At 47.8% G+C, this 25,639-nt stretch overlaps 1 protein-coding gene across 1 annotated transcript in view; it reads left to right on the forward strand.

Annotated features, from left to right (window-relative positions):
- Positions 1-873: 873 nt before the first annotated feature.
- LOC131592114 (secretory carrier-associated membrane protein 1-like) overlaps positions 874-25,639 on the forward strand; it is an 86,906-nt gene continuing 62,140 nt past the window's right edge. The window contains exons 1-2 of the mRNA XM_058863391.1: positions 874-1,060; positions 9,643-9,771. Coding sequence (XP_058719374.1) covers positions 874-1,060; positions 9,643-9,771 — 316 coding nt within the window. The remainder of the gene's footprint in view (positions 1,061-9,642; positions 9,772-25,639) is intronic.

Genomic DNA, 25,639 nt, shown 5'->3' on the forward strand with positions numbered 1-25,639 from the left:
CATGGGAGACAGTTCTCTGTGAACATTTCTAATGTGGTCCTAATTTTCACAAGTAGCAGTCCCGCCCAAATCTGCTGCAATGTGAAGTCCCTCCCACGGGCAAGGCAGTCTTTCTACAACTGCTTTTTTTTGTGGGCCATTTAGTTCATGGGGTTTTGTTTCTAAGGATGAGCTATTCTAGTATAAAAGCAAGGGTCTTCTTCTGTCTCTGGAAGCAAGGGTTCTCTCTCTCTGTTCATGCCTCTCACCAGATCACAGCTTTTCAACATACGCACGCTCCAGCACAAAGTACCTTTTTCTCATGGGCTGCAAGTGAATTCTGCATCCCCCCATGCCCTTCACGAATTACAGGGAAACAGTTTGTTGTAATATTGTCCTCACTACGGCTTGCAGAAGAATCTCAGCTACAATGCTCGGAGCACCTCTTTTCTCCCTCTCCCTCTTTTGCACCAACCTTAGTGTCGCCATGTTGTTCTCTTCACGTGTTTTCACTTTTTTTCTTTTCTCTGATTCGGGAGAGAATTGGTCTTTGTAGGTTCATCTGTTCTCAAGTTCCATCAATTGAAAAGTTTTTATAGAGTTCTGCAGTGCTGAAAAGGTGATCCCATCTGGGCTCTGCATTGAGGAATTGCTTGTCATGTCTCTCGCTCCTGATCACATGGTCCTCATCAGCATCGTGCTAGCCGTGCCAGCTGCTGGCTCCACTCCACACTTTTCCTCATGCAGGGTGCTGAAAAAAGAAAAGCTGATGCCACCCTTGCCCTTCTGTTTGCAGCATGGCTGGCTAAAAGCGGCAACGCAAAGTTCATTGTGAGCCATGCCAAGATAGCTGTGGCCTCATGGCATTGCCCCAGCCACCCCAATCTCGGCTGCATGGTCCTGGCCACATGGCTGCTCCCAGCGCAGGCTGCAGGGCCGGTCTCAGCGCTGGTCCTGGTCGCATGGTTGCTCACAGCACCAGGATGGACCCTGGCAGCATGGCCTGGTCGTGCCATTGGGAAAGGGACTGGTAGGCTCCACCAGGAAGGGGCCCAGCCGGCCCCCTCACCACTCCTCGGAGGTGAGGGAGACAGAGAGTTTCCTGCAGTTTTTTTCTTTCTTAAATATGTTATCATAGAGGTGTTACCAGCTTCTCTAATTGGCTTAGCAGCATGCGTATTCTCAGAACCAGCCAGTGATTGGTTCTGCCAGGCATGAATCCCCCAGAAGCTCCTCACAGAAAATCACTTCCATAGCTGTCTTCCTCTCTCCTCACCAAAAATCAAGCCATATAAAACCACCACAAATGGTCAGTGGAAGAGGCAGAAAATTTAACAGATTATTAGTGCCTTGGACCTGTTTGGACAGAACAGCCAGCTCCATCTTGTCTGAATGGCAAAAGAAACAATGCAAGTGTGTAATTTTTACAAGTTTTCTGTTCTTATGTGGTGGGTTGACCTTTACTGGCTGCCAGGTGCCCACCAAGCCGCTCTACCACTTCCCAGCTGGACAGGGAAGAGAAAATAACATGGAAAACAACTCATAGGTTGAGATAAGTCATTTTACTAAAGCAAAATTAAAAGTTTGCATGTGCACAAGCAAAGTGAAAAAAAGAGGTTCATTCTCTACTTCCCATCAGTGGACAATGTTCAGCCACTTCTCAGGAAGCCAGACTTCAGCATGCATAGCAGTTGCTCCAGAAGGCAACCACTGTAAGCAATGAGTGCCCCACCTTCCTCCTTCTTTCCTTAGCTTTTATATCTGAGCTGATGTCATATGGTATGGAATGGCCCTTTGGTTAATTTGGAGTAGATGGCCTGGTTGTGTCCCCACCCAGGATCTTGCCCACCCCCCAGCCTACTGACTGGGGGGCAGAATGTTGGAGAGACAGCACTGATGTTGTGCCAGTAGTAGCCAAAGCACAGGTGTGTTCTCAACACATTTCCAGTTCCCAATGCAAAGCACAGCACTGGGAGGGCTTCTATGGAAAAATTAACTCCAGCTCAGCCCCACCCAATATAGGTGAACTGCTAATAAAGACATGGTTGAAGATAGCAATTGCAAGCAAAACCTTGTCAGAATTTCAAATAAAGTTTCCTTTAGGTTAGTCTCTAATTCAGCTCCACTTTTTTAATATGGTAATGAATGTATCTCTTGCATCCAGAATTTGAAATGCTATGGTAAAGGTTTTTTGTAGTTATCTAAGTTGAATCTGAGTCTATGCTTGTATTGACTTGTGTTCTGCAGAATGTATACTCTAATCTGTGAGCAGATTAGCATACAGAAAAACATACAGAAAATACAAGTGTCTGATACTGTGTTGACCTTTGTGGTATCCTCATTCTGTCACACAACTATATCAAAATATACTGATGCTGTAGGGCATCTTTTTATAACAACAACAACAACAACAAAAAAGTAGTTTACACCATTTAAATAGCTGCTTTTCTTCAGGCTTAAGGGTTTTTAGGTAAAGCTTTGAGTGTAAAGTGTATTAGGAACTGGTTCAAAGTGTTAGAGATATCCATGTATTACAAATATCAGGATTCTGAGAATGAAGAATGTTTTTCAGTCCCTAGTCTTTGTGTTCTACAAAGTATGAGAGTATGGTGCGACTCAGAGAAAAGTGCATTTAAAAGTCAAGGAACTCTGAGAAATTGTTTTGTGAAGAATTATCTTTTCTCATTACTTTATAGAAGCTGTCAGATGCCTGATTAAACTTTTACATAAATAAAATATTATATTTTCCTTGATCTGTCTTGTACTTCATTGTATTTTATTTCTGAAGTTTATTTTTAGTGTTGTGTGAGGATTGCTGTCTTGGTTCTAGAAGACAGGTGTCTGCTAGGGAGAGCAGGAGCCTCCCTTGGGATGAAAGAATGTAGACCCCCTCCCTCCGAATTATTATAATTTTGAAATCAAGGGGCTTTCAGGCAGAGATCTGGGGATAGGAATAACAGTTCTTTACTAGTATAACCAGGTAAACAAACAAACAATAACTACAGCAATAACAAGAAAACAGAACCAGGGACCCCGGGACAGCTTTCTCGGCTGAGACGGGATGGAGGAGAGGCTTTGTTTTCACAAACCCCTCGGGCAGTCAGTCCCGGTGCTCCTGCAGGGCTCCGAGGAAACAGTCGGCTGGGACAGCAGGGACGAGCTGAGATCCTGGGCTGGTGGATGAGGTGTATCAGCAGCTCCACGGCGATGCCTGGCAGGACAGGGAGTGCGAGGCCACCAACCAAGAGGGGAGAAGGAGAAGGATCAGCTCCGCGACCCAGCGCACGAACGTCCTTCTTCCCCGAAGCCGAGGAAAAAGCCAGCTAAAAACTGTCCCCACCCTCCTTTTTCTGTCCCCTTCCCCCGCCACCCTGAGCCCGGCCACTCTTTGTCCTTTGTGAGCACCCCTAAGTACCGGTAGTTAGGTTTCCCAGCACTTAATGGGTAAAAATTCCCACCTAACCCTCAACACTATCCACCCCGAATTTTTTCCCATACCAAAATGTTACATCAAATATTAAACCTTTAAATTATACACTAACACATACTACTTTAACTATATACATATGTACATGCAGATACAGATACAAGCACAGTGTCATGGGTAGTTCACCCTAAAACCAGGTCCCCTTGAGGTATGCACCGGGTCTCTCCATCTTTTTGCATCACCCACCAAGTGCAACCCGGTCCTTGAGCAAAGACAACCCCACGGATTGGATTGTCTTTGCTGGAGGCAGAATTAACCCAAACAGTTTTTCCCAGCATACCTCTCATATGTACCACTGGAACCTTATCTCCATCTGTCGTTCTAAAGGGCTCAGATTGGGCTGGGCCTGCTCGGTTAGTGGAACCTCAGGTGTTCACTAACCATGTGGCTTTTGCTAAATTAATCTCCCAGTTCTTGAAAGTCCCCCCACCCAGTGCCTTCAAGCTGGTTTTCAGCAGGCCATTGCACCGTTCAACTTTTCCAGCAGCGGGTGCATGGTAGGGGATATGATACACCCACTCAATGCCATGTTCCCTAGCCCAGCTGTTTATAAGGTTATTCTTGAAATGAGTCCCATTGTCTGACTCAATCCTCTCAGGGGTGCCATGCCTCCAAAGGACCTGCTTTTCAAGTCCCAGGATGGTGTTCCGGGCAGTGGCATGAGGCACAGGGTAGGTTTCCAACCATCCAGTGGTGGCTTCTACCATCGTGAGCACGTAGTGCTTGCCTTGGCGGGTTTGGGGCAGTGTGATGTAGTCAATCTGCCAGGCCTCCCCATACTTGTATCTGGACCACCGCCCACCGTACCAGAGGGGCTTCAACCGCTTGGCCTGCTTGATCGTGGCACACGTCTCACAGTCATGGATAACCTGAGAAATACTGTCCATGGTTAAATCCACCCCTCGGTCTCGTGCCCACTTATAGGTGGCATCTCTACCCTGATGACCTGAGGCGTCATGGGCCCATCGAGCTAGGAACAACTCTCCCTTGTGTTGCCAATCTAAGTCTGTCTTTGACACCTCTATCTTTGCAGCCTGATCCACCTGCTCATTGTTTCGGTGCTCTTCATTAGCCCTACTCTTGGGGACATGGGCATCTACATGACGGACCCTCACAGACAGTTTCTCTACCCTGGTGGCGATGTCTTTCCACTCATCAGCAGCCCAGATGGGCTTTCCTCTGTGTTGCCAGTTGGCCTTTTTCCACCTTTCCAACCATCCCCACAGAGCATTGGCTACCATCCATGAATCTGTGTAGAGGTAGAGCTTTGGCCACCTCTCTCTTTCAGCAATGTCCAGGGCCAGTTGAACAGCTTTGAGTTCAGCAAGTTGGCTTGATCCACCTTCTCCTTCAGTGGCCTCTGCGACCTGTCGTGTGGGGCTCCATACGGCTGCTTTCCACTTCCGGTTCATTCCTACGATGCGACAGGAACCATCAGTGAACAGAGCGTAGCGTGTTTCTTCTGCTGGCAGCTGGTTATACGGTGGAGCTTCTTCAGCCCGTGTCACTTGTTCCTGCTCCTCTTCATCAGTGAGACCAAAGTTTTCACCTTCCGGCCAGTTTGTAATTATCTCCAAAATCCCAGGGCGATTTGGGTTTCCAATACGGGCGCGCTGCGTGATGAGGGCGATCCACTTGCTCCATGTAGCGTCGGTGGCGTGGTGAGTAGCAGGAACTTTTCCTTTAAACATCCACCCCAGCACTGGCAGTCGGGGTGCCAGGAGGAGTTGTGCTTCTGTGCCAATCACTTCTGAGGCGGCTTGGACTCCTTCATAGGCAGCTAAGATTTCCTTCTCTGTGGGAGTGTAGTTGGCTTCGGACCCTCTGTAGCTTCGGCTCCAGAATCTCAGTGGTCGGCCTCGAGTCTCCCCAGGCACTTTCTGCCAAAGGCTCCAGGACAAACCATTGTTCCCAGCTGCAGAGTAGAGCACGTTCTTCACGTCTGGTCCTGTCCTGACTGGGCCAAGGGCTACTGCATGAGCAATCTCCTGTTTGATCTGAGCAAAGGCTTGCTGCTGTTCAGGGCCCCAGTGGAAATCATTCTTTTTTTGGGTAACCAGGTAGAGAGGGCTCACGATCTGGCTGTACTCAGGAATGTGCATCCTCCAAAAACCTATGGCACCTAGGAAAGCTTGTGTTTCCTTCTTGTTGGCTGGTGGAGACATTGCAGTGATCTTATTGACGACCTCAGTGGGAATCTGACGCCGCCCATCTTGCCACTTTACTCCCAGGAACTGGATCTCTCGAGCAGGTCCTTTGACTTTGCTCTTCTTGATGGCAAAGCCGGCTTCTAGCAGAATCTGGATGATCTTTTCTCCTTTCTCAAATACTTCCATTGCCGTGTTCCCCCACACAATGATGTCATCAATGTACTGCAGATGTTCTGGAGCCTCACCCTTTTCCAGGGCAGCCTGGATCAGTCCATGGCAGATGGTGGGGCTGTGCTTCCACCCCTGGGGCAGTCGGTTCCAGGTGTACTGCACTCCCCTCCACGTGAAGGCAAACTGAGGCCTGCATTCTGCTGCCAAGGGAATGGAGAAAAATGCATTAGCAATGTCGATAGTGGCATACCACTTTGCTGCCTCGGACTCCAGCTCGTACTGGAGCTCCAGCATGTCCGGCACGGCAGCGCTCAGCGGTGGAGTCACTTCATTCAATGCACGATAGTCCACAGTCAATCTCCATTCTCTGTCAGACTTGCGCACAGGCCAGATGGGGCTGTTGAAGGGTGAGTGGGTTTTGCTGACCACCCCTTGGTTCTCCAGTTCTTGGATCATCTTGTGGATGGGGATCACAGCATCTCGATTTGTCCTATACTGTCGGCGGTGCACCGTCGAGGTGGCAATTGGCACTCGCTGTTCTTCCACCTTCAGGAGTCCTACTGCAGATGGGTTCTCTGATAGTCCAGGCAAGGTGTTCAATTGCTTAATGTCCTCTGCCTCCACAGCAGCTATTCCAAAAGCCCACCTGAGTCCCTTTGGTTCTTTGTAATAGCCATTTCGAAGGAAGTCCATGCCCAGAATACACGGGGCCTCTGGGCCAGTCACAATGGGATGTTTCTGCCACTCCTTCCCAGTCAGGCTCACCTCAGCTTCCAACAGAGTCAACTGCTGCGATCCCCCCGTCACCCCAGCAATGGAAACAGGTTCTGCCCCCACATGTCCTGATGGCATTAGGGTACACTGTGCACCAGTATCAACTAAAGCTTCGTATTTTTGTGGCTCTGATGTGCCAGGCCATCGGATCCACACTGTCCAAAAGACCCGGTTCTCCCGTGCCTCTTCCTGGCTAGAGGCAGGGCCCCTCTAGCACTGGTCATCCTCTCCTCCCTGGGCATACATGCTAGAGGTTCCTTCAAGGGGATCATCCTCTTTTCTGTAATATCTGGCAGTTTCGTCACGGGAGGCTGAGGCTACCTTCACTTTAGTGGAACCTTTCTGGTTACTGGTTCCCTGCCTGAGTTGACGCACTCGTGCTGCCAGGGCAGAAGTGGGTTTCCCATCCCACTTTCCCATGTCTTCCCCATGGTCACGTAGAAAGAACCACAGCTCAGTTCGTGAGGTGTACCCTCTCTCTCTAGCTGGGGGACGTGGGGCTTGGAGTTTTGGGGCTTGTGACCCGCACTGGTGCCATATGGGAACTGCTCTTCCTCATCTCTTCCCTCATTTCCCTCATCTCCTCTTTGAGTTCCTTAATCACAGCAGAAATCTTAGCCTGATGTGGGCCATGGACCATACTGTCATAATTTCTAAGCCTGGTGGCAACAGAACCCACCGTCTCTCGGCCGTTATCGGCATTAATCGTTGCAATATAGGTGGTGTAGTCACGTGGCCCTAGATTTGCCAGACTCCACAACATCTGCCCAGTGCACCTGACTTTGTCGGGGTCATTATCATGCTGTCCACCCCTTCCAAAAAGGACCTCTAATATCGCCACTTCTCTCAGCTGTTGGATCCCTTCCTCAATGGTTTTCCATTCCCTTCTATGATAGTGCTCTTCCATTCTCTCTCTATGGACAAACCTTTCTCTTACACTCATCAAAAGCCGCTCCCAGAGGGAAAGGGGCCCTGGCTCCCTGACAAATATCTGATTCACACCTGAGTCCTGCGTCAAGGGTCCCACATTCCTTGCCTCACCACCATCCAGCTGCACGCCTGTACCCATAAGGTCTCAGACCCGAAGTAACCAGGTGGTATAAGGCTCACGCCCCTGCCTCACAATGTCTTTTTGTAACTTACGGAGACTGTCATATGTCAGAGACTCAGTGATGATTTCAACTTCTGGCTCCCCTGTGGGTTGTGAGGACGCTCCTTTCTTATCCTTATCAGCAGGGTGCTGTGATTTCATCTTAGACTTCCTCGTTTCCACAGGGGCAACAGCTGCTGGCTGTGACTGCCCTTGTGGTTCAGCTGGAACCTGGACGGTTGTAACATCTGTGGGTTCCACTGCTGCACCATCAGACTCTCCCTCTTTGTGGCAGGGGGAGGGTTTCCCAGCAGCTGAGTAAATGCACTCCTTTAGCATCTGGCCCATCTCATGCATCTCCTTCACCAGCACCCCCACCCACCCTGGGTGGTTCATTTCTGAGGTGGGCTGTGGGGCAGGGGCAGGCTCTGGAGCAGCACTCCCTGGGGCAGGGGCAGGCTCTGGAGCAGCACTCCCTGTTTCTGGGGCAGGGGCAGGCTCTGGGGCAGCACTCCCTGTATCTGGGGCTGTGCCAGGCTCTGGAGCACCACTCCCTGTCTCTGGGGTTGTGCCAGGCTCTGGAGAAGCACCCCCTCGCTCTGGGGCTGTGCCAGGCTCCGGAGCAGCACCTCCGGTCTCTTTCCCTTTGTCTCTGAAGGCTAAGTAGAACAGGCCTATCAGCAACACCAGCCACTGTATGATGTCATTAGCATCCAGAGAAGATTTTAACCCTTTGAAAACTGGCGGGGTAGGCCCAAGGAACTGGGTGAAAGGTTGGGAGAAAATTTCCCCAGCTGTCTTTTTCTCCCAGTAGGTACCATTATTAAAGTAACCTGAAAACCATCCAGTTAGTGTGTGACAGTTCTGAATCCATGAGCCCGCCGTCCAGAGGACGTTAAACATCCATGAATTCCACACCTTATCAACCCACAAAACAAGCTGGATAATAGCCACAGTAGCCTTAGTTATAGGACCCATATTTAGGTAAGGTGCAGCAAATGAGAGAAATATAGCTGTGACCACATGGCCCACGAACCTGGGTAAGCTAAACAACATGGTTCTACCTAACAAGGTTTCTAAATCCAGCACACAAAAATTAGGTTATTTAAGAACTGTTATTCCTTTTTTGCCCTTTTTCTCTCAGTGCCCCACGATGGGCGCCAAAATCTGTCTTGGTTCTAGAAGACAGGTGTCTGCTAGGGAGAGCAGGAGCCTCCCTTGGGATGAAAGAATGTAGACCCCCTCCCTCCGAATTATTATAATTTTGAAATCAAGGGGCTTTCAGGCAGAGATCTGGGGATAGGAATAACAGTTCTTTACTAGTATAACCAGGTAAACAAACAAACAATAACTACAGCAATAACAAGAAAACAGAACCAGGGACCCCGGGACAGCTTTCTCGGCTGAGACGGGATGGAGGAGAGGCTTTGTTTTCACAAACCCCTCGGGCAGTCAGTCCCGGTGCTCCTGCAGGGCTCCGAGGAAACAGTCGGCTGGGACAGCAGGGACGAGCTGAGATCCTGGGCTGGTGGATGAGGTGTATCAGCAGCTCCACGGCGATGCCTGGCAGGACAGGGAGTGCGAGGCCACCAACCAAGAGGGGAGAAGGAGAAGGATCAGCTCCGCGACCCAGCGCATGAACGTCCTTCTTCCCCAAAGCCAAGGAAAAAGCCAGCTAAAAACTGTCCCCACCCTCCTTTTTCTGTCCCCTTCCCCCGCCACCCTGAGCCCGGCCACTCTTTGTCCTTTGTGAGCACCCCTAATTACCGGTAGTTACGTTTCCCAGCACTTAATGGGTAAAAATTCCCACCTAACCCTCAACAATTGCTAATAAAACTTTGGGGGTTTGGTAGCCCAAGTTATCTATACACATGTGAAATTTATGTATAAAACAATTTGAACAACCCCAAATGCATCTCTTTCTGGTATACAGAGATTAAAACTGTATTATAAAGCACTTTTTTTTTTTTTTTTTTCTTTCTGAGTTGCAGTTAGAAAAAATAACTGGCCACCTCTTCCTGAGAATTTTCCAGTACGTCCGTGTTTCTACCAGGACTTTTCTGTAGACATTCCTGTAGAATTCCAGAAGACAGTAAAGATCATGTACTATTTGTGGATGTGTAAGTGTCGCTCTGAAAACTCAGCTTTGGAGCTTGTTGACATAGTTTCTAAAGAACTTTCCCAGAACAGTAACTATAAACAGAGATATGTATGCATTCCTTCTGTTACACGTCTCTTGATGGACATCTCTCACAGCCAGTGTGGTTGGAAAGGTATTATCCTGACTACCCAATCTCTGGCCATGGTCAGAAACCTATAAATTGTGAGAGAAGAAATAAAGTTCGCTTCTTCTTCACCATATCTTGAGCTGCGTCCGTGTGACTTATTTTGTGTCCAACAGTGACAATGTAAGTATTTTATTTTAAAGAAAAAGCAAAGTGCATATTTGAACTTGATGAAACATACCTGCTACTTTGGCTTTTGCAATATCTGTAATGAGAATTTTTCTAAAATTCAGAAGTCAAATGTTAAAATTAAATATTTTTGTTAGCTTCAATTTTAAACATATTGGATTATTTCATAGAAATTTCCATAGAAAAAAAAAGGAGGATTACCCTAAGGCAGATTGGTTATAATATAGTGAAGTTTTCTGTTTTAAATATCCCTGTTGTTGTAAAATGAGCATTAACCATTTATTAATCTAGAAATAATTTTAGAGTTTTTAAAATCAGCTTATGTTAAGTGTAGTCATAGGTTAGAGACAGAAATCATTATTTGAGTCCTCTTGATCATCAGACAAACAGCAGCAAGTTTAATATAGTTACCCTTTTTTATAGGGGGTTTGAATCTCCCGGGCTCAGATAGCTCATTGGTTGGGATCTCTCTGACCAGTGGTGTGCTTGCATCTAAGCTCGAACAGGTTTAGCTGAGTGTCCCTGTAACTTATCCAGGGACTTGTTCTGGAACAAACTAGGCTAACCAAATTTGGTTTGTGTTATGGCCAGATTTACCTTGTCCAGTTCAGACCAGCTGTACAGTGACAATACTGTGACAATTCCTCTTTTCCTTTTTATTAAAAAATGCAGTGTTTTCTGTTATCCTGTTGCACTATATTAGGAACGGTGAAGCAGTACGACATGACTGTCTTAGCTGCATCGTCCAAGAGAGCAAAGTTTATTATTCTTAATCCTCTTTTATACACATGTTCGAGAAGGTCCAAGAGGTAAAACTCTCATTGGTTATTAAAGCAACACATCCACCATCATTGGTTAAGTGGAACACCACCCCTTGACTAAACAACACCTGCAGATAGTTGTCCTTTACCAAGGACTGTTTGGATTCTTTCTCATGCTTTCTCAGGCCAGAGTGAGAAGCCTGTGTGACTTAGTTTCACACAGGCTCTGTTCCCTGCTTGCTTTTTGCATTTAGTATCCACATTATCCTACCTGCAAGGGCCCTTTGCAGACAGGGTGACAGGAGACAGCATGGGTCTAATTTGAATGAGGTTTTCCACTCAGTTTGACAAACCTAACTCACCTCAGCCAGCAATGTTTCTCATGTACCACTGGAGTTCGTAGCACTCACTTCCAGGAGCTGTTAGGCAAGATCACAATCTTTCAGGCTAACATACCACAGGTTAACTACTTATAGTTACAAGTTCCAACTTAACAGTATGTCATGGGTTTAAAGCATTAGCTAAAAAATTACTAGAAAACTTACTCATTTCTTGCTGTGAGATATGGATTAGAACAAGAGCAAAAGAGGCTTAAAACTTAAAAGGAATAAAGAAAGTTTATTAGCAAAACTACAAGAATAAGAAACCCGAATAAAACCTCCAGAAACCCTTTTTCCCCACCACCCAACTATTCCCTTGTTTAATTGACAACATAGAGACAAAAAACCTGGTGGTTAAAGCAGTCCCAACTTTGCTACAGTCTTTTCATCAGTCTTTGTAGAGAAAAAGAAGTTCTTATGTCATTTTATGGAGAGTTTTTCACAAGAAAACCATTTTCTCATGGCTATTTTTCTGAGGCCAGCTGCCCAGAAAACTCGGCCATCAGTCCTTTCCTCCCATTTCACACCACTCTGAGGTGTGTTTGTGGGCCATGATTCAAGGGGTGTCATTTTAAGGATGAGTTATTCAAAGGCAAAAGTTCTCTTCATTTGTCTCTGTGATCATTTCTGGAAACAGAAGTTTTCTCCTTGTCTCTTAAGGGCCACAAATCTTCAGCAACTCACACTTCTCCTTTTCTGTTCCAGCATCTCATAGGATCAGAACTACTTCACCATTTGCTCAGCTCTATCAATGAATTACCTTTGCTTAGATCCACATTTTGAAATATTTCATCCCCCCAAAATACTCTCATGAATTAAAGGAGTCTTTTCAGAACACTCTTGTCCATCTCCATAGTTTTAACAAAAGAATATTTCAGCTTATTAAGGCACCTCCTTATTCTCTTTCCATCTGAGGCTTAATTCCTTTCCTCACTGGCTTCTATAGTTTATGTTGTCTCTTTACATGTTGATCACTCTCTTCCCCTCTCTCTCTGCAAGTCTCATCTGGGTAGTGAAAAGGTTAAAATCTGGCTGAAGCTGCAGCAGGTATTCATGGTGCTAAATTTCAGCTCTGCAGTGCCTAGAGACAGGGCCCCCCTGGGAAAAGCTTCAGCCACCCCAGAGGCTTCCCAGGAGGCTGCAGCAGAGCCTGGCCCCAGCCTGGAGCTGGGGAAAGTTCCGCAGGCTCCATCCCCCGCCCAGGAACCTTGGTAAGCTGTGCTAGATTGGTATTTAAGAAAACAAAGAGAAACACCTAAAGAAGTTAAAACTGCTGGAGGCTGGTGAGAGTTTTTCTCCTAGCCAACAACTGGCCATTTCTAAGAATTGACAGCAGTTTTAACCATTGAAAAGTGAGATCAACCTGTGAACACCACCTTAAGACCTAAGCCTGGGAACTTCTTTGTCTCTTTGTTTCCTGGCTGTGAAAGGTAACAGAGCTCCAGCTGGCCTCCCGTTCCCCTGCCCGGGCCATGCGGCCCAGGCAGGGGCTGGGCCGGGCCTGCCACAGCTCCTGGCTGGGAGATGGGGCCTGCGGGGCTTCCTCCCCACCCAGGCTCTGGCCAGGCCAGGCCGGTCCCTGGCTCGGCTGCAGTTTTTTTGCCATGACTGAATTCACCAGAGACTGTCGAGTAAAGAAAGAAAAATAGCTCTTACCTGTGGTGGGCTGAGACAGTGACCACACTTTCCAGAGCAGCCATGAAGAATCTTCCATCGCAGACAACTCTAGCCACTGCTCCGGCAGAGTCACTGAACCATCTACAAAACCTGGGCAAGATTTTAACCCTTTCACTAGCCAGATGAGACTTGCAGATTAATCCTTTTTTCCAGAGAGAGAAAGAGAAAGTAATCAACATGTAAAGAGACTTTATAAACTATCAGGGACAGTAAAGAAAAGAATTAAGCTTCAGAAGAATTAGAGAATGAGATGCTTTATAAGCTGAAATATTTTTCTGTTAAAGCTATGAAGATAGCTTTAACACAATAGTGTTCTGAAAAAAACTCCTTTAATTCATGACAGAGTATATTGGGAGGAATAGAGTGTTCAAAGTTTGGATTTTGAGCAAAAGGTGGAGTAATTATGATACAGTGAGGTGCTGGAACAGAGGGGGGAGAAGTAATAGTTGAAGATTTGGGGCCGCTTGAAGCAAAGAGAAAACTGGTTTCCAGAAAAGCTCACAGAGACAGATGAAAAGATCTTTTGCCTTTGAATAACTCATCCTTAGAAATGACATCCCAAAACTCATTTGACCCATAACACACCTCAGAGTGATGTGAAATGGGAGGAGTGAACTGATGACAGGATTTCCGGGCAGCTGGCATCAGAGAAATAGAAAGCTATAACAGAAATAGCTTTTTTGTGAGAAACTCCATAGATTAGCAGAAGAAGACTTCTGTTTCTCTACAGAGACTGATGAAAAGATTCTAGCAGGAATCGGGAATGTTTTAAACACCAAAGTTCCAGTTTTTCGTCTCTATGTTGTCATGTGAACAAGGGAATGGTGGGTAGTGGGGGATAAAGTAGTTTTCTGGAGGTTTTTTTTCTGGTGTTCTTATTCTTGTAGTTTTGTTAATAAACTTTCTTTATTCCTTTTAAGTTTTAAGCCTGTTTTGCTCTTGTTCTAATCCATATCTCACAGCAAGAAATAAGTAAGTTTACTAGTAATTTTTTTAGTTACTACTTTAAAACCACAACATTTATTTGGTGCATTGGCCGGGAAACGGAATTGACAAATCTAAACCACTACAAAAGGTCAAGCAGTAAGGGAAGAATTTGTAAAGCTTTTAGAGTTTGAAATGTAACACTGTATGGTAATGTAGTAGTTCTTATAGGATATATGTAAATTCTTTAGTGGGTGTGTCTTGTAGTGATTGGTTACTGGGAATTAGAATATTCACTCTAGAAAAAGATATATTGGATTGTAACAGGAACTTCGCTCTCTTACTCTTCCCACTCTCTTAAGCCTCTTGATTCCTCCCAACCTCTCTTGTTTTCTCCCTTCTCTCTCCCCCCCCCTCTCTCCCCACTCTCTTGTTCCCCCCTCTCTCTCTCTCCCCCCACTCTCTTGTTCCCTCCTCTCTCCTAAGCCTTCCTTGCTCTCCCCGCTCTCCCTGTCTTGCTCTTGTTTTCTTCACTCTTTAACTTCTCTTCTCCTGCTCTCCCCTTTACTCTCTCTCTCCCTCCCTGGGGTGACTTTATGATACTGGTATCCCCAATCGTCTGGTTTATGTTATATATTAAGTTCTGCACCTTTAAGACTGACTCTGAGAGCAAGAGAGGGGGGTAGAAGAAGCCGCAGTTTGTGTTAAAGAAAACATCACTCCCACACATCTCGCTCCTGGACTGTGTTGTCTGCAGCACGGACAGACAGCGGGACAGAACTTCTCCCTGGTTTTTAGTTAGTTTTAGCTAGCTGAGGCAGAGTTCCCCGGACTTTTGTTTTTTCCCTTTTTTCTGGATCTGTGCAAGCCTGCTCTGGACTGAACACCCAGCCAAACCCCGGGAGCTCACAAGCCTGTGGCCCACCGGGGCCTGGGCCTCGGCACTTTTCCAGCGCCGGAGGGACTGATAAGAACCTGAGCGAGCCGAGCTACACCACATGAAAAGGACTTTTCTTCCTAGATTTGCCACCCCATCGAACAGCAAGAGGTTTTATTACTATTATTTAATATTACTCAATTTCTGTTAAATAAACAGCTTTTTCCACTTCTCTCCAAAGAATTTTTTTTTTTTTTCTCTCTCTTTTCCCGGACCAGAAAGTGAAGAGGGGCATTTCCCTGGGGAAATCCCCATTTGGAGTTTTCCTCCCTAATTTGCCCTAAACTAGGACAAATACAGTTTTTGGCGCCCAACGAACAGGGGCAAGAGAAAGTGGAAAAACCTGTACTGATTGTTGGTTGTATTTATTCTGTATTGGGATAAAGCAGTCAGCAGCCATGTTGCTTGGATACATAATATCTCTCGGGGTAGAAGCTTTCATGTGGATCTGGTCCCTAAAAGTTTTTGAGGTTTTAATACCTGTCTTTGCCCTCTTTCCCAGTAGAGGGGCACGGATTAGAATGGTTATTGTGCTGGGCTCGGTGATAATGATTTATAAGAAGTTTATAGAACTACTGAAGTTTCTGTCAGGTATGTTTGGCTTATGGTTTCTTCGCCCGACCCTGCCTCCCAGTCCCAGTAGCACATTTTGGGAGTTTATTAGTAATTGTATCCAGTTTGTTAGAGGAAGAGCAGGGGATGAGGCTTTCCAGCCTTTTCTTTCCTTCTTCTCCTTTGAATCTGTTATGTCCCTCTTTGAGAATATCCAGTTTCCCCTGAGTGTTAAGGATACCACTTTCTTGTTAGTTCACCTGTTAAGTTTCCTCTATATGGTCTGCAACTTCTCTAGAATGAGGGCTGAGATATCCAGAAGAGCCAATGAGACCCCTGCCCCAGAAGTAGACTCAGGTGTGAGAAATCCTGAGTGGAGTAGAGAATGGGAGAGAATTGACCGAACTCTGAAGGAATTCTCTGATCCCCCAGCCTGGGAATTTTCACTTGAACAAATTCAGAACCCAGATGAAGTAGGGAAATATCTGGAAGAGAATTGCTGTGATGATTCTAAGCAGAAAAATATCATTGCAATAAGCTGGGCCCTAGCGTATGCTTATCGCACGGTGCTAGATACTGTAGGGCAGGCAGATAAATCAGCAGCTACCCCAGTCACTCAAGCTGCAGCCAAACCAGACAGGGAGCCTAAGCCAGTGGCCACACCAGACAGTGAGCCTAAGCCAGTGTCTGTTGCTCCTACCACGAGAGGTATGAAATTCAAAACCAAAACCGATCGGCCAGTAGATGATGATGATGGTGATGCGGGGGAAGGACCCTCAAGACCAGCAACTGATCAAAAATCAGAAGGCGCTGGTGAACCTTTCTCCCTGAAGGACCTTCGTGGCCTGAGAAAAGATTACACTCGACGACCTGATGAATCTATAATTAGTTGGTTAGTCCGTCTGTGGGATGCTGCAGGTGAGGCTACAGTTCTGGATGGCACTGAAGCGAGGCATCTGGGATCCCTGTCACACGATCCGGTTATCGACCAAGAAGTGATGAGGGGGGCTGACCCTTATAGTCTCTGGGAACGGGTCCTAAGAAGTGTGGCACAAAGATATCTGTGTGCAGATGATCTCTATATACAGCAAACTCGTTGGAAAACCATAGAACAAGGGATTCAGCACTTGAGAGAAATGGCAATAGTAGAGATTGTCTTCGTGTGTAACTTAGGTACTAGAAATCCAGACTTGGTGCCATGTACATCTGTGATGTGGCGAAAACTTGTTCGACTTGGGCCACAAGAATACGCTTCTGCTTTAGCAACAATGAAGCGGGATGACCGGGAGGAGACTGTGATAGATATGGCGAAGAAGCTTCGAGCATATGCAGATACCGTGCATGGCCCCATACAGACAAAAATTGCAGCTATGGAAACACGTATACAAAACTTTCAAGACAAAATAGAGGAGAATTTCAAGAAACTCAGGGAGGACCTTGTTCCAGTCTCGGCAGTACAGACCAAGAGCCCTGGTACTCAACGCAGAAGTTCCCCAGATAGAGAGAAAAGGCTACGAGCTGAGCTGTGGTTTTTCCTACGTGACTGTGGAGAAAACATGAAAAGATGGGATGGAAAATCTACTGGTGCTCTGGCACAGCGGGTGCGTGAATTGGAAGACAGCAAGACTCAGGGGGGATACTCCACCAAAAAGAAAGCCGCTCCAGTAGCCTGTAGTCAAACTGACAAGTATGATGATGACATGTCTGATTCCCTTGAAGGAACCTCCAAGACATATACCCAAGGAAATAAGGATAACCAGGCTTAGAGGGGCCCTGCCTCTAGCCAGGTAGAGGCTAGGGAAAACCGTGTCTTTTGGACTGTGTGGATTCGTTGGCCTGGCACATCAGAACCACAACGATATGAGGCCTTGGTTGACACTGGTGCACAGTGCACCCTAATCCCATCAAGATATGTAGGGGCAGAATCTGTTTCTATTGCTGGTGTGACAGGCGGATCACAGGACTTGACTTTAGTGGAAGCTGATGTGAGCCTGACTGGAAATGAGTGGAAGAAGCACCCCATTGTGACTGGCCCAGAGGCCCCATGCATTTTAGGCATAGACTTCCTCCGATGTGGGTATTTTAAGGACCCAAAGGGGCTTAGGTGGGCATTTGGGATAGCAGCTGTAGAGACAGAGGGCATCAAGCAATTGAACATTTTGCCTGGACTGTCAGAGAACCCATCTGCAGTAGGACTCCTGAAGGTGGAAGAACAGCGAGTGCCAATTGCCACCTCGACGGTGCACCGCCGACAATATAGAACAACTCGAGATGCTGTGATCCCCATCCACAAGATGATCCGAGAACTGGAGAACCAAGGGGTGGTCAGCAAAACCCACTCACCCTTCAACAGCCCCATCTGGCCTGTGCATAAATCTGAAGGAAAATGGAGACTGACTGTGGACTATCGTGCATTAAATGAAGTGACTCCACCGCTGAGCGCTGCTGTGCCGGACATGCTGGAGCTCCAGTACGAGCTGGAGTCCAAAGCAGCAAAGTGGTACGCCACTATTGACATTGCCAATGCATTTTTCTCCATTCCCCTGGCAGCAGAATGCAGGCCTCAGTTTGCCTTCACGTGGAGGGGAGTGCAGTACACCTGGAACCGACTGCCCCAGGGGTGGAAGCACAGCCCCACCATTTGCCATGGACTGATCCAGGCTGCCCTGGAAAAGGGTGAGGCTCCAGAACATCTGCAGTACATTGATGACATCATTGTGTGGGGAAAGACGGCTGAAGAGGTCTTTGAGAAAGGAGAGAAAATCATCCAGGTTCTCCTGAAAGCCGGTTTTGCCATCAAGAAGAGCAAAGTTAAGGGACCTGCTCGTGAAATTCAGTTCTTGGGGGTAAAGTGGCAAGATGGACGGCGTCAGATTCCTACTGATGTCATCAACAAGATTACAGCAATGTCTCCACCAGCCAACAAGAAGGAAACACAAGCTTTCCTAGGTGCCATAGGTTTTTGGAGGATGCACATTCCTGAGTACAGCCAGATCGTGAGCCCTCTTTACCTGGTCACCCGCAAAAAGAACACTTTCCAGTGGGGCCCTGAACAACAACAAGCCTTTGCTCAGATCAAACAGGAGATTGCTCATGCAGTAGCCCTTGGCCCAGTCAGGACAGGACCAGATGTGAAAAACGTGCTTTACTCTGCAGCCGGGAGCCATGGTCTGTCCTGGAGCCTTTAGCAGAAAGTGCCTGGGGAGACTCGAGGCCGACCACTGGGATTCTGGAGCCGAAGCTACAGAGGGTCCGAAGCCAACTACACTCCCACAGAGAAGGAAATCTTAGCTGCCTATGAAGGAGTCCAAGCCGCCTCAGAAGTGATTGGCACAGAAGCACAACTCCTCCTGGCACCCCGACTGCCAGTGCTGGGGTGGCTGTTTAAAGGAAAGGTTCCCTCTACCCACCACGCCACCGACGCTACATGGAGCAAGTGGATCACTCTCATCACACAGCGCGCCCGTATTGGAAACCCAAATCGCCCTGGGATTTTGGAGATAATTACAAACTGGCCGGAAGGTGAAAACTTTGGTCTCACTGATGAAGAGGAGCAGGAACAAGTGACACGGGCTGAAGAAGCTCCACCGTACAACCAACTGCCAGCAGAAGAAACACGCTACGCTCTGTTCACTGATAGTTCCTGTCGCATTGTAGGGATGAACCGGAAGTGAAAAGCAGCCGTATGGAGCCCCACACGACAGGTCGCAGAGGCCACTGAAGGAGAAGGTGGATCAAGCCAACTTGCTGAACTCAAAGCTGTTCAACTGGCCCTGAACATTGCTGAAAGAGAGAAGTGGCCAAAACTCTATCTCTACACTGATTCATGGATGGTAGCCAATGCTCTGTGGGGATGGCTGGAAAAGTGGAAAAGGGCCAACTGGCAACGCAGAAGAAAGCCAATCTGGGCTGCTGATGAGTGGAAAGACATTGCCACCAGGGTAGAGAAACTGTCTGTGAAGGTCCGTCATGTAGATGCCCATGTCCCCAAGAGTAGGGCTAATGAAGAGCACCGAAACAATGAGCAGGTGGATCAGGCTGCAAAGATAGAGGTGTCAAAGACAGACTTAGATTGGCAACACAAGGGAGAGTTGTTCCTAGCTCGATGGGCCCATGACGCCTCAGGTCATCAGGGTAGAGATGCCACCTATAAGTGGGCACGAGACCGAAGGGTAGATCTAACCATGGACAGTATTTCCCAAGTTATCCATGACTGTGAGACGTGTGCCACGATCAAGCAGGCCAAGCGGTTGAAGCCCCTCTGGTACGGTGGGCGGTGGTCCAGATACAAGTATGGGGAGGCCTGGCAGATTGACTACATCACACTGCCCCAAACCCGCCAAGGCAAACGCTACGTGCTCACGATGGTAGAAGCCACCACAGGATGGTTGGAAACCTACCCTGTGCCTCATGCTACAGCCCGAAACACCATCCTGGGACTTGAAAAGCAGGTCCTTTGGAGGCACGGCACCCCTGAGAGGATTGAGTCAGACAATGGGACTCATTTCAAGAATAACCTTATAAACACCTGGGCTAGGGAACATGGCATTAAGTGGGTGTACCATATCCCCTACCATGCACCGGCTGCAGGGAAAGTAGAGAGGTACAATGGACTGTTAAAGACTACCTTGAAAGCGTTGGGTGAGGGATCTTTCAAAAATTGAGAGCAGCATCTAGCAAAGGCCACCTGGATAGTTAACACCCGAGGTTCCACCAACCGAGCAGGACCAGCCCAATCTGAGACCCTACATATAGTAGATGGAGACAAAGTCCCGGCAGTACACCTCAGAGGTTTGTTAGGAAAGACAGTTTAGATCAATTCTACTTCGAGTGCAGACAAACCCATTCGTGGGGTTGTTTTTGCTCAGGGACCGGGTTGCACATGGTGGATAATGCGGAAAGATGGAATAACACAATGTGTACCTCAGGGAGATCTGATAGTTGGGCGAAGATCATGAATTAATTCCCTTGTCTGTATATAATGTATGTGTTATAGAGTTAAAATATATATATATTAATTTTGATAATAAGTTGACGATATGGGGATAAGAGGTGGAATGTCCTGGGGTGACTTTATGATACTGGTATCCCCAATCGTCTGGTTTATGTTATATATTAAGTTCTGCACCTTTAAGACTGACTCTGAGAGCAAGAGAGGGGGGTAGAAGAAGCCGCAGTTTGTGTTAAAGAAAACATCACTCCCACACATCTCGCTCCTGGACTGTGTTGTCTGCAGCACGGACAGACAGCGGGACAGAACTTCTCCCTGGTTTTTAGTTAGTTTTAGCTAGCTGAGGCAGAGTTCCCCGGACTTTTGTTTTTTCCCTTTTTTCTGGATCTGTGCAAGCCTGCTCTGGACTGAACACCCAGCCAAACCCCGGGAGCTCACAAGCCTGTGGCCCACCGGGGCCTGGGCCTCGGCACTTTTCCAGCGCCGGAGGGACTGATAAGAACCTGAGCGAGCCGAGCTACACCACATGAAAAGGACTTTTCTTCCTAGATTTGCCACCCCATCGAACAGCAAGAGGTTTTATTACTATTATTTAATATTACTCAATTTCTGTTAAATAAACAGCTTTTTCCACTTCTCTCCAAAGAATTTTTTTTTTTTTTTCTCTCTCTTTTCCCGGACCAGAAAGTGAAGAGGGGCACTTCCCTGGGGAAATCCCCATTTGGAGTTTTCCTCCCTAATTTGCCCTAAACTAGGACAAACAGGAACTTCGCTCTCTTACTCTTCCCACTCTCTTAAGCCTCTTGATTCCTCCCAACCTCTCTTGTTTTCTCCCTTCTCTCTCCCCCCCCCTCTCTCCCCACTCTCTTGTTCCCCCCTCTCTCTCTCTCCCCCCACTCTCTTGTTCCCTCCTCTCTCCTAAGCCTTCCTTGCTCTCCCCGCTCTCCCTGTCTTGCTCTTGTTTTCTTCACTCTTTAACTTCTCTTCTCCTGCTCTCCCCTTTACTCTCTCTCTCCCTCCCTGACCACGTGGACGCTGAGGCTGGTGGCAGACATGGGTCTCTCCCTCTCTTTACCCTTATAATAAATTGCATATACCTGAACAGCTTGACCCTGAAGAAGTCTCTCACCGCGAGTGTTTTGTACTGCAGTATTCCTGGTCTCTCATATACCCCCACACTTATAAAAAACAGCCTAAGGAGTGCTAGCGAACAGGGCGCGACGAGGTACTTTGTGTGACAGTTTGCATGGAAGGGTGCATAGAAAGGACGTTGTCACCCTACGAGCTCAAAAAGTCCATTCAATTGGTGGTCATCACCCTCCCTGAAGGAGCTCATCTGTGGTATCCACAGAGCAGAAAGCTATGTCCTCTGCACTCACCAGAACTGATGTAGCAGTCCAGACAGTGCTCCCACAAAAAACATGTAGCTGTTAGTGTTCAGGAGCACATAATCACAGAATGAGTATATGAAGGTGCTTTTCTAAGAGCTCTGGGTGTCAGGGGTACACATACCCAAATCTGACCTGACTTGGTTTTGAGTTGGACATATTTTTATACCCTATCGTTATATAACTTACATATTAATTATTAAACTTACATTGTTCTACTGTATGCATTGATTTTACCCAAGCATGGATTTCTCGTGATCCCCCCCCAAACCCCTAACATAGTTTCTTATGATTCTTTAAACAATAATTATATCTAATCACATCTAACAAATGTTGCCGCTGCTGATGAATAGATCACACGGACATAGGTCGAGGTGTGGTGAAAGAGAAAGTTTATTTTTCCTCCCAGGATTTATAGGCTTCTGACCATGGCCAGGGATTGGATGGTCAGGATAACACTTTCTCACTGCACTGGCCATGAGAGATGCCCATCACAAGACGTGTAACAGAAAGAATGTACACATATCTATGTTTATAGTTACTGTCCTGGGAAAGTCCTTAGAAAACCATGTCAGCAAGCTCAGAAGCTGAGTTTTCAGGGCGACATCTCACCCTTTTTGGTTCAATAAAAAGAAAAGAAAAAGAAAAATGAACAAAGAAACTAGCAACATTATAAACAATCAAAAGATAAATAACAGGAAAAAATACAATACTCCATACAATCAGAAGGCTGTAATTTCAGGGTGATATCTCACCCTTTCGTTATTATAAAAAAAAACTTTTTTTTTTTTTTTAAACCACAAAAACAACAAAACTCCAAAAAAAATAAATGAAACAAATGTCCAACATCACCACCTGCTTGTGGATGGCTCTCAATTTGGTCACAGAAGCAAAATCCATGGCCAAACTGAAAGGTGCCTGGGAAAACCTATGAAATGCTATGACAGTAGCCTGTAATTCCATCAATTGGGCTGTTCCAGCCTCATGACTCTCTAAAAAAAAAAACCCAAAAAACAAAACACCGACATCAATGGAAAGATTAATGTAATAAACTTGAGGAGCAGAAACTGCTCTCAGAACTTCCTCCAGCATCTACTGTGCCTGTGGGGTCAGTGTCTGAGGTGACTTTAAAATCAGTGTCCCACTTTAATAGACCAAACAAGGGAGACAGTTCTGTCATGGTCAGTCCCATATAAGGATACAACCATGTAAAAGTCCATTAATATTTGGACATCATTCATGCAGTGTCTGCACTGAATGCGAAAATAAATAATTGCACCTCCAAATGCGGGACTGTTTGTCCCAAAAATTATTTTGACCCTCAAATAATTTCAGGGAGGTTGTAGAAATGATCTGCAGGAAACTGCTTGCAAACTCCAGAGAGGGCTAGAGCCCCATATCATCGGCAAATGCCAGCAAATTTTGCATGCCTTATGGCAAATCTCCATTGATATCTCTGTGTGGGCTCAGCATTAATGATAGCTGGCACCAGAAAGACAAATTTCGGTCTGTCATCGGGATGTAAAGGAATTGCAAAGAACAATTCTTCAGATCCACGAGGACTAGCCAATCAGCAGGAAGCATGGCAGGTGAAGGCATGCTAGCCTGCAACATCCCCATGCTTTCCATCATAGCAGTAACTTTGTGGAGGTGTTGTAGCAACCGCCATTTCCCAGACTTCTTCTTGATACAGAAAACAGGAATGTCCCAGGGACTGGTTGAAACTCCAGAGCACTGTGATCCAACTGTTCCTGCATCAGGTCACGGAGGGTGACTAGTCTATCATGAGAAAGGAAAACAGAATCTGCTGAACAAAGAGTCAGTCTCTAGTTCTTCCTTGTGCTGAATGTCTCAGCATCGGGTCCAAGGGTCCATCAGCAAACCAGACAATCGTGATGTCCATGCCAGTGTCTAGAACCCATGGAAGCTAATCTCTGACAGCATCTCACCAAGGATGGACAGGGTGCAGACCCGTTCAGGATGATCCCTGGCTGTCAGAACAGCAGTCCAGTGACCCAGGGAGGTCCAGGGAACCCGAAGCCACCATCTCCCCGCAGCTGATTCTCAGCTCTGCGAACATAAAACTCAAAAGGCACAAGGTGAGCAAATCTAGGAACAGGAAGGGTGAGTGTGAAACCCATGGCAGAAATGCACCCCAGGAAATCCGAATCAATGTCCCCTAGGTGAGCAATGATGCCTTGAGCAGTGGCATTCAACCACGCCACAAGAAGACCACTCACGGCCTCACCCACTGGACCAAAGCATTCGGAAGCACATGGAATGCCTGATATTCTCAGCTGCACAGTCATTTGACAGGAGGACAAAGTCCACAGGCCAGCTGAAGAAGCTCCAGCAGCGTGGGACCCCTGGCCTGTGGATGCCACTGGCTTCTGTCCCGCGGCAGCACCACCCAAGCCAGTGGTAAACGGCGCAGGACCTTGCTCTGCCATGGCCGCAGGAAGCGTTGGGGGAGGGCCCGCTCCAGCTGCAGGCTCGGGCCATGCCCGGGAACCCGAGGCGGGGGGGGCTGGAGGCAGTTCAGCACAGACCGCCTCCAGCGCCGGGAAGGACCGAGGCGCCGGTACAGGCACAGCCTGCGAAGCCGTGGCACCGTCCTGCTCTGCTGCCAGGGAGCAGGCATGGGAATCCGGCAGCATGGGACCGGCAGAACCCGGCCCGGCGTCAGCACCACTCGCAGAATCCGCCCCCACGCCCCACGAATCCGGCGCGGGGGGGACAGCGTTTCTTCAGGGGCGAAAGGTCCAAGAAGCGGCGCCAGCCGCTCCTCTGCTGGAAAGGCGTGCGCGGCCACCGGCGCGGAGCCTGGCCCCTGCCCGTCCCCCGCCACGGAGGGGGGCACGGCCCAGCCGCAGCAGGGACACGGGACAGACCTTGAGGCATCCCCCAGGGCCGGCGCGGCCCCCCGTTCAGGCAACCCCTCACCGGTCTCTGCCGGGAGGGCACACAGAGGAGGCGACCCCGCCCCGGGCTTCCACTGCCGCGGCGCGGGCCGAGGAGGGCTTACACCACTGGGGTCCGCGGCACCCCCAACAGCCTGCCGGCAGGCCTCAGGCTTACACCGCCAGGGCGCAGGCCGAGGGGGGGTCACGCCCACCGGTCCTGCAGCAGCCTCGTTCAACCCGCCGGGGGCCCCAGCGATCCCGGGGGAGCCGACCTCGGAACCCGACCTCAGAAAGCCGCACCTTCGCCAGATCCCGAGCAGCCGGAGCAGCCGGGGCTCATAATCGACCAGCAGAGCCTCGATCAGGGAATCGCCTACAGCGTCCCAAGCTGACTGCAAAAAAATCGCTTCAACCACAGGGAAAAACCCCTCAATTTTCCCATACTCACGCAATTGCCAAAAGTCAGCATACCAAACATCAATAACTCTCTGATCAAGCACTGCACGCCATATCTCCAAAACTAGGCCCTTCGTAGGAGGAAGCCCAAAACCATCCATAGCCACAGGCTAGACAGTACCCTGTAACACACGTGCAAGACACGTAGGGGTTCACCAGATGTTGCCGCTGATGATGAATAGATCACACGGACATAGGTCGAGGTGTGGTGAGAGAAAGAGAAAGTTTATTTTTCCTCCCAGGATTTATAGGCTTCTGATCATGGCCAGGGATTGGATGGTCAGGATAACACTTTCTCACTGCACTGGCCATGAGAGATGCCCATCACAAGACGTGTAACAGAAAGAATGTACACATATCTATGTTTATAGTTACTGTCCTGGGAAAGTCCTTAGAAAACCATGTCAGCAAGCTCAGAAGCTGAGTTTTCAGGGCGACAAACAAATATATCATTTATCATATATACTGACTACACAGGTGCAGTTTCACATGATCTTAGCAAGCACAAGGCCTAACATTTCCCAGGGCCTACTTTTAACACTTTTCCCAGGGCTTGCCAAGCCTAACTTGGTTTCTAACTCTCCGAATTTTCTACGATTTTAACATCTTTTGCTATCATAGCCACCCAGGTCTCAGGCTGTAGGA

This window comes from Poecile atricapillus, chromosome W (assembly GCF_030490865.1).
Source record: "Poecile atricapillus isolate bPoeAtr1 chromosome W, bPoeAtr1.hap1, whole genome shotgun sequence".
Classification (NCBI taxonomy): Eukaryota; Metazoa; Chordata; class Aves; order Passeriformes; family Paridae; genus Poecile; species Poecile atricapillus.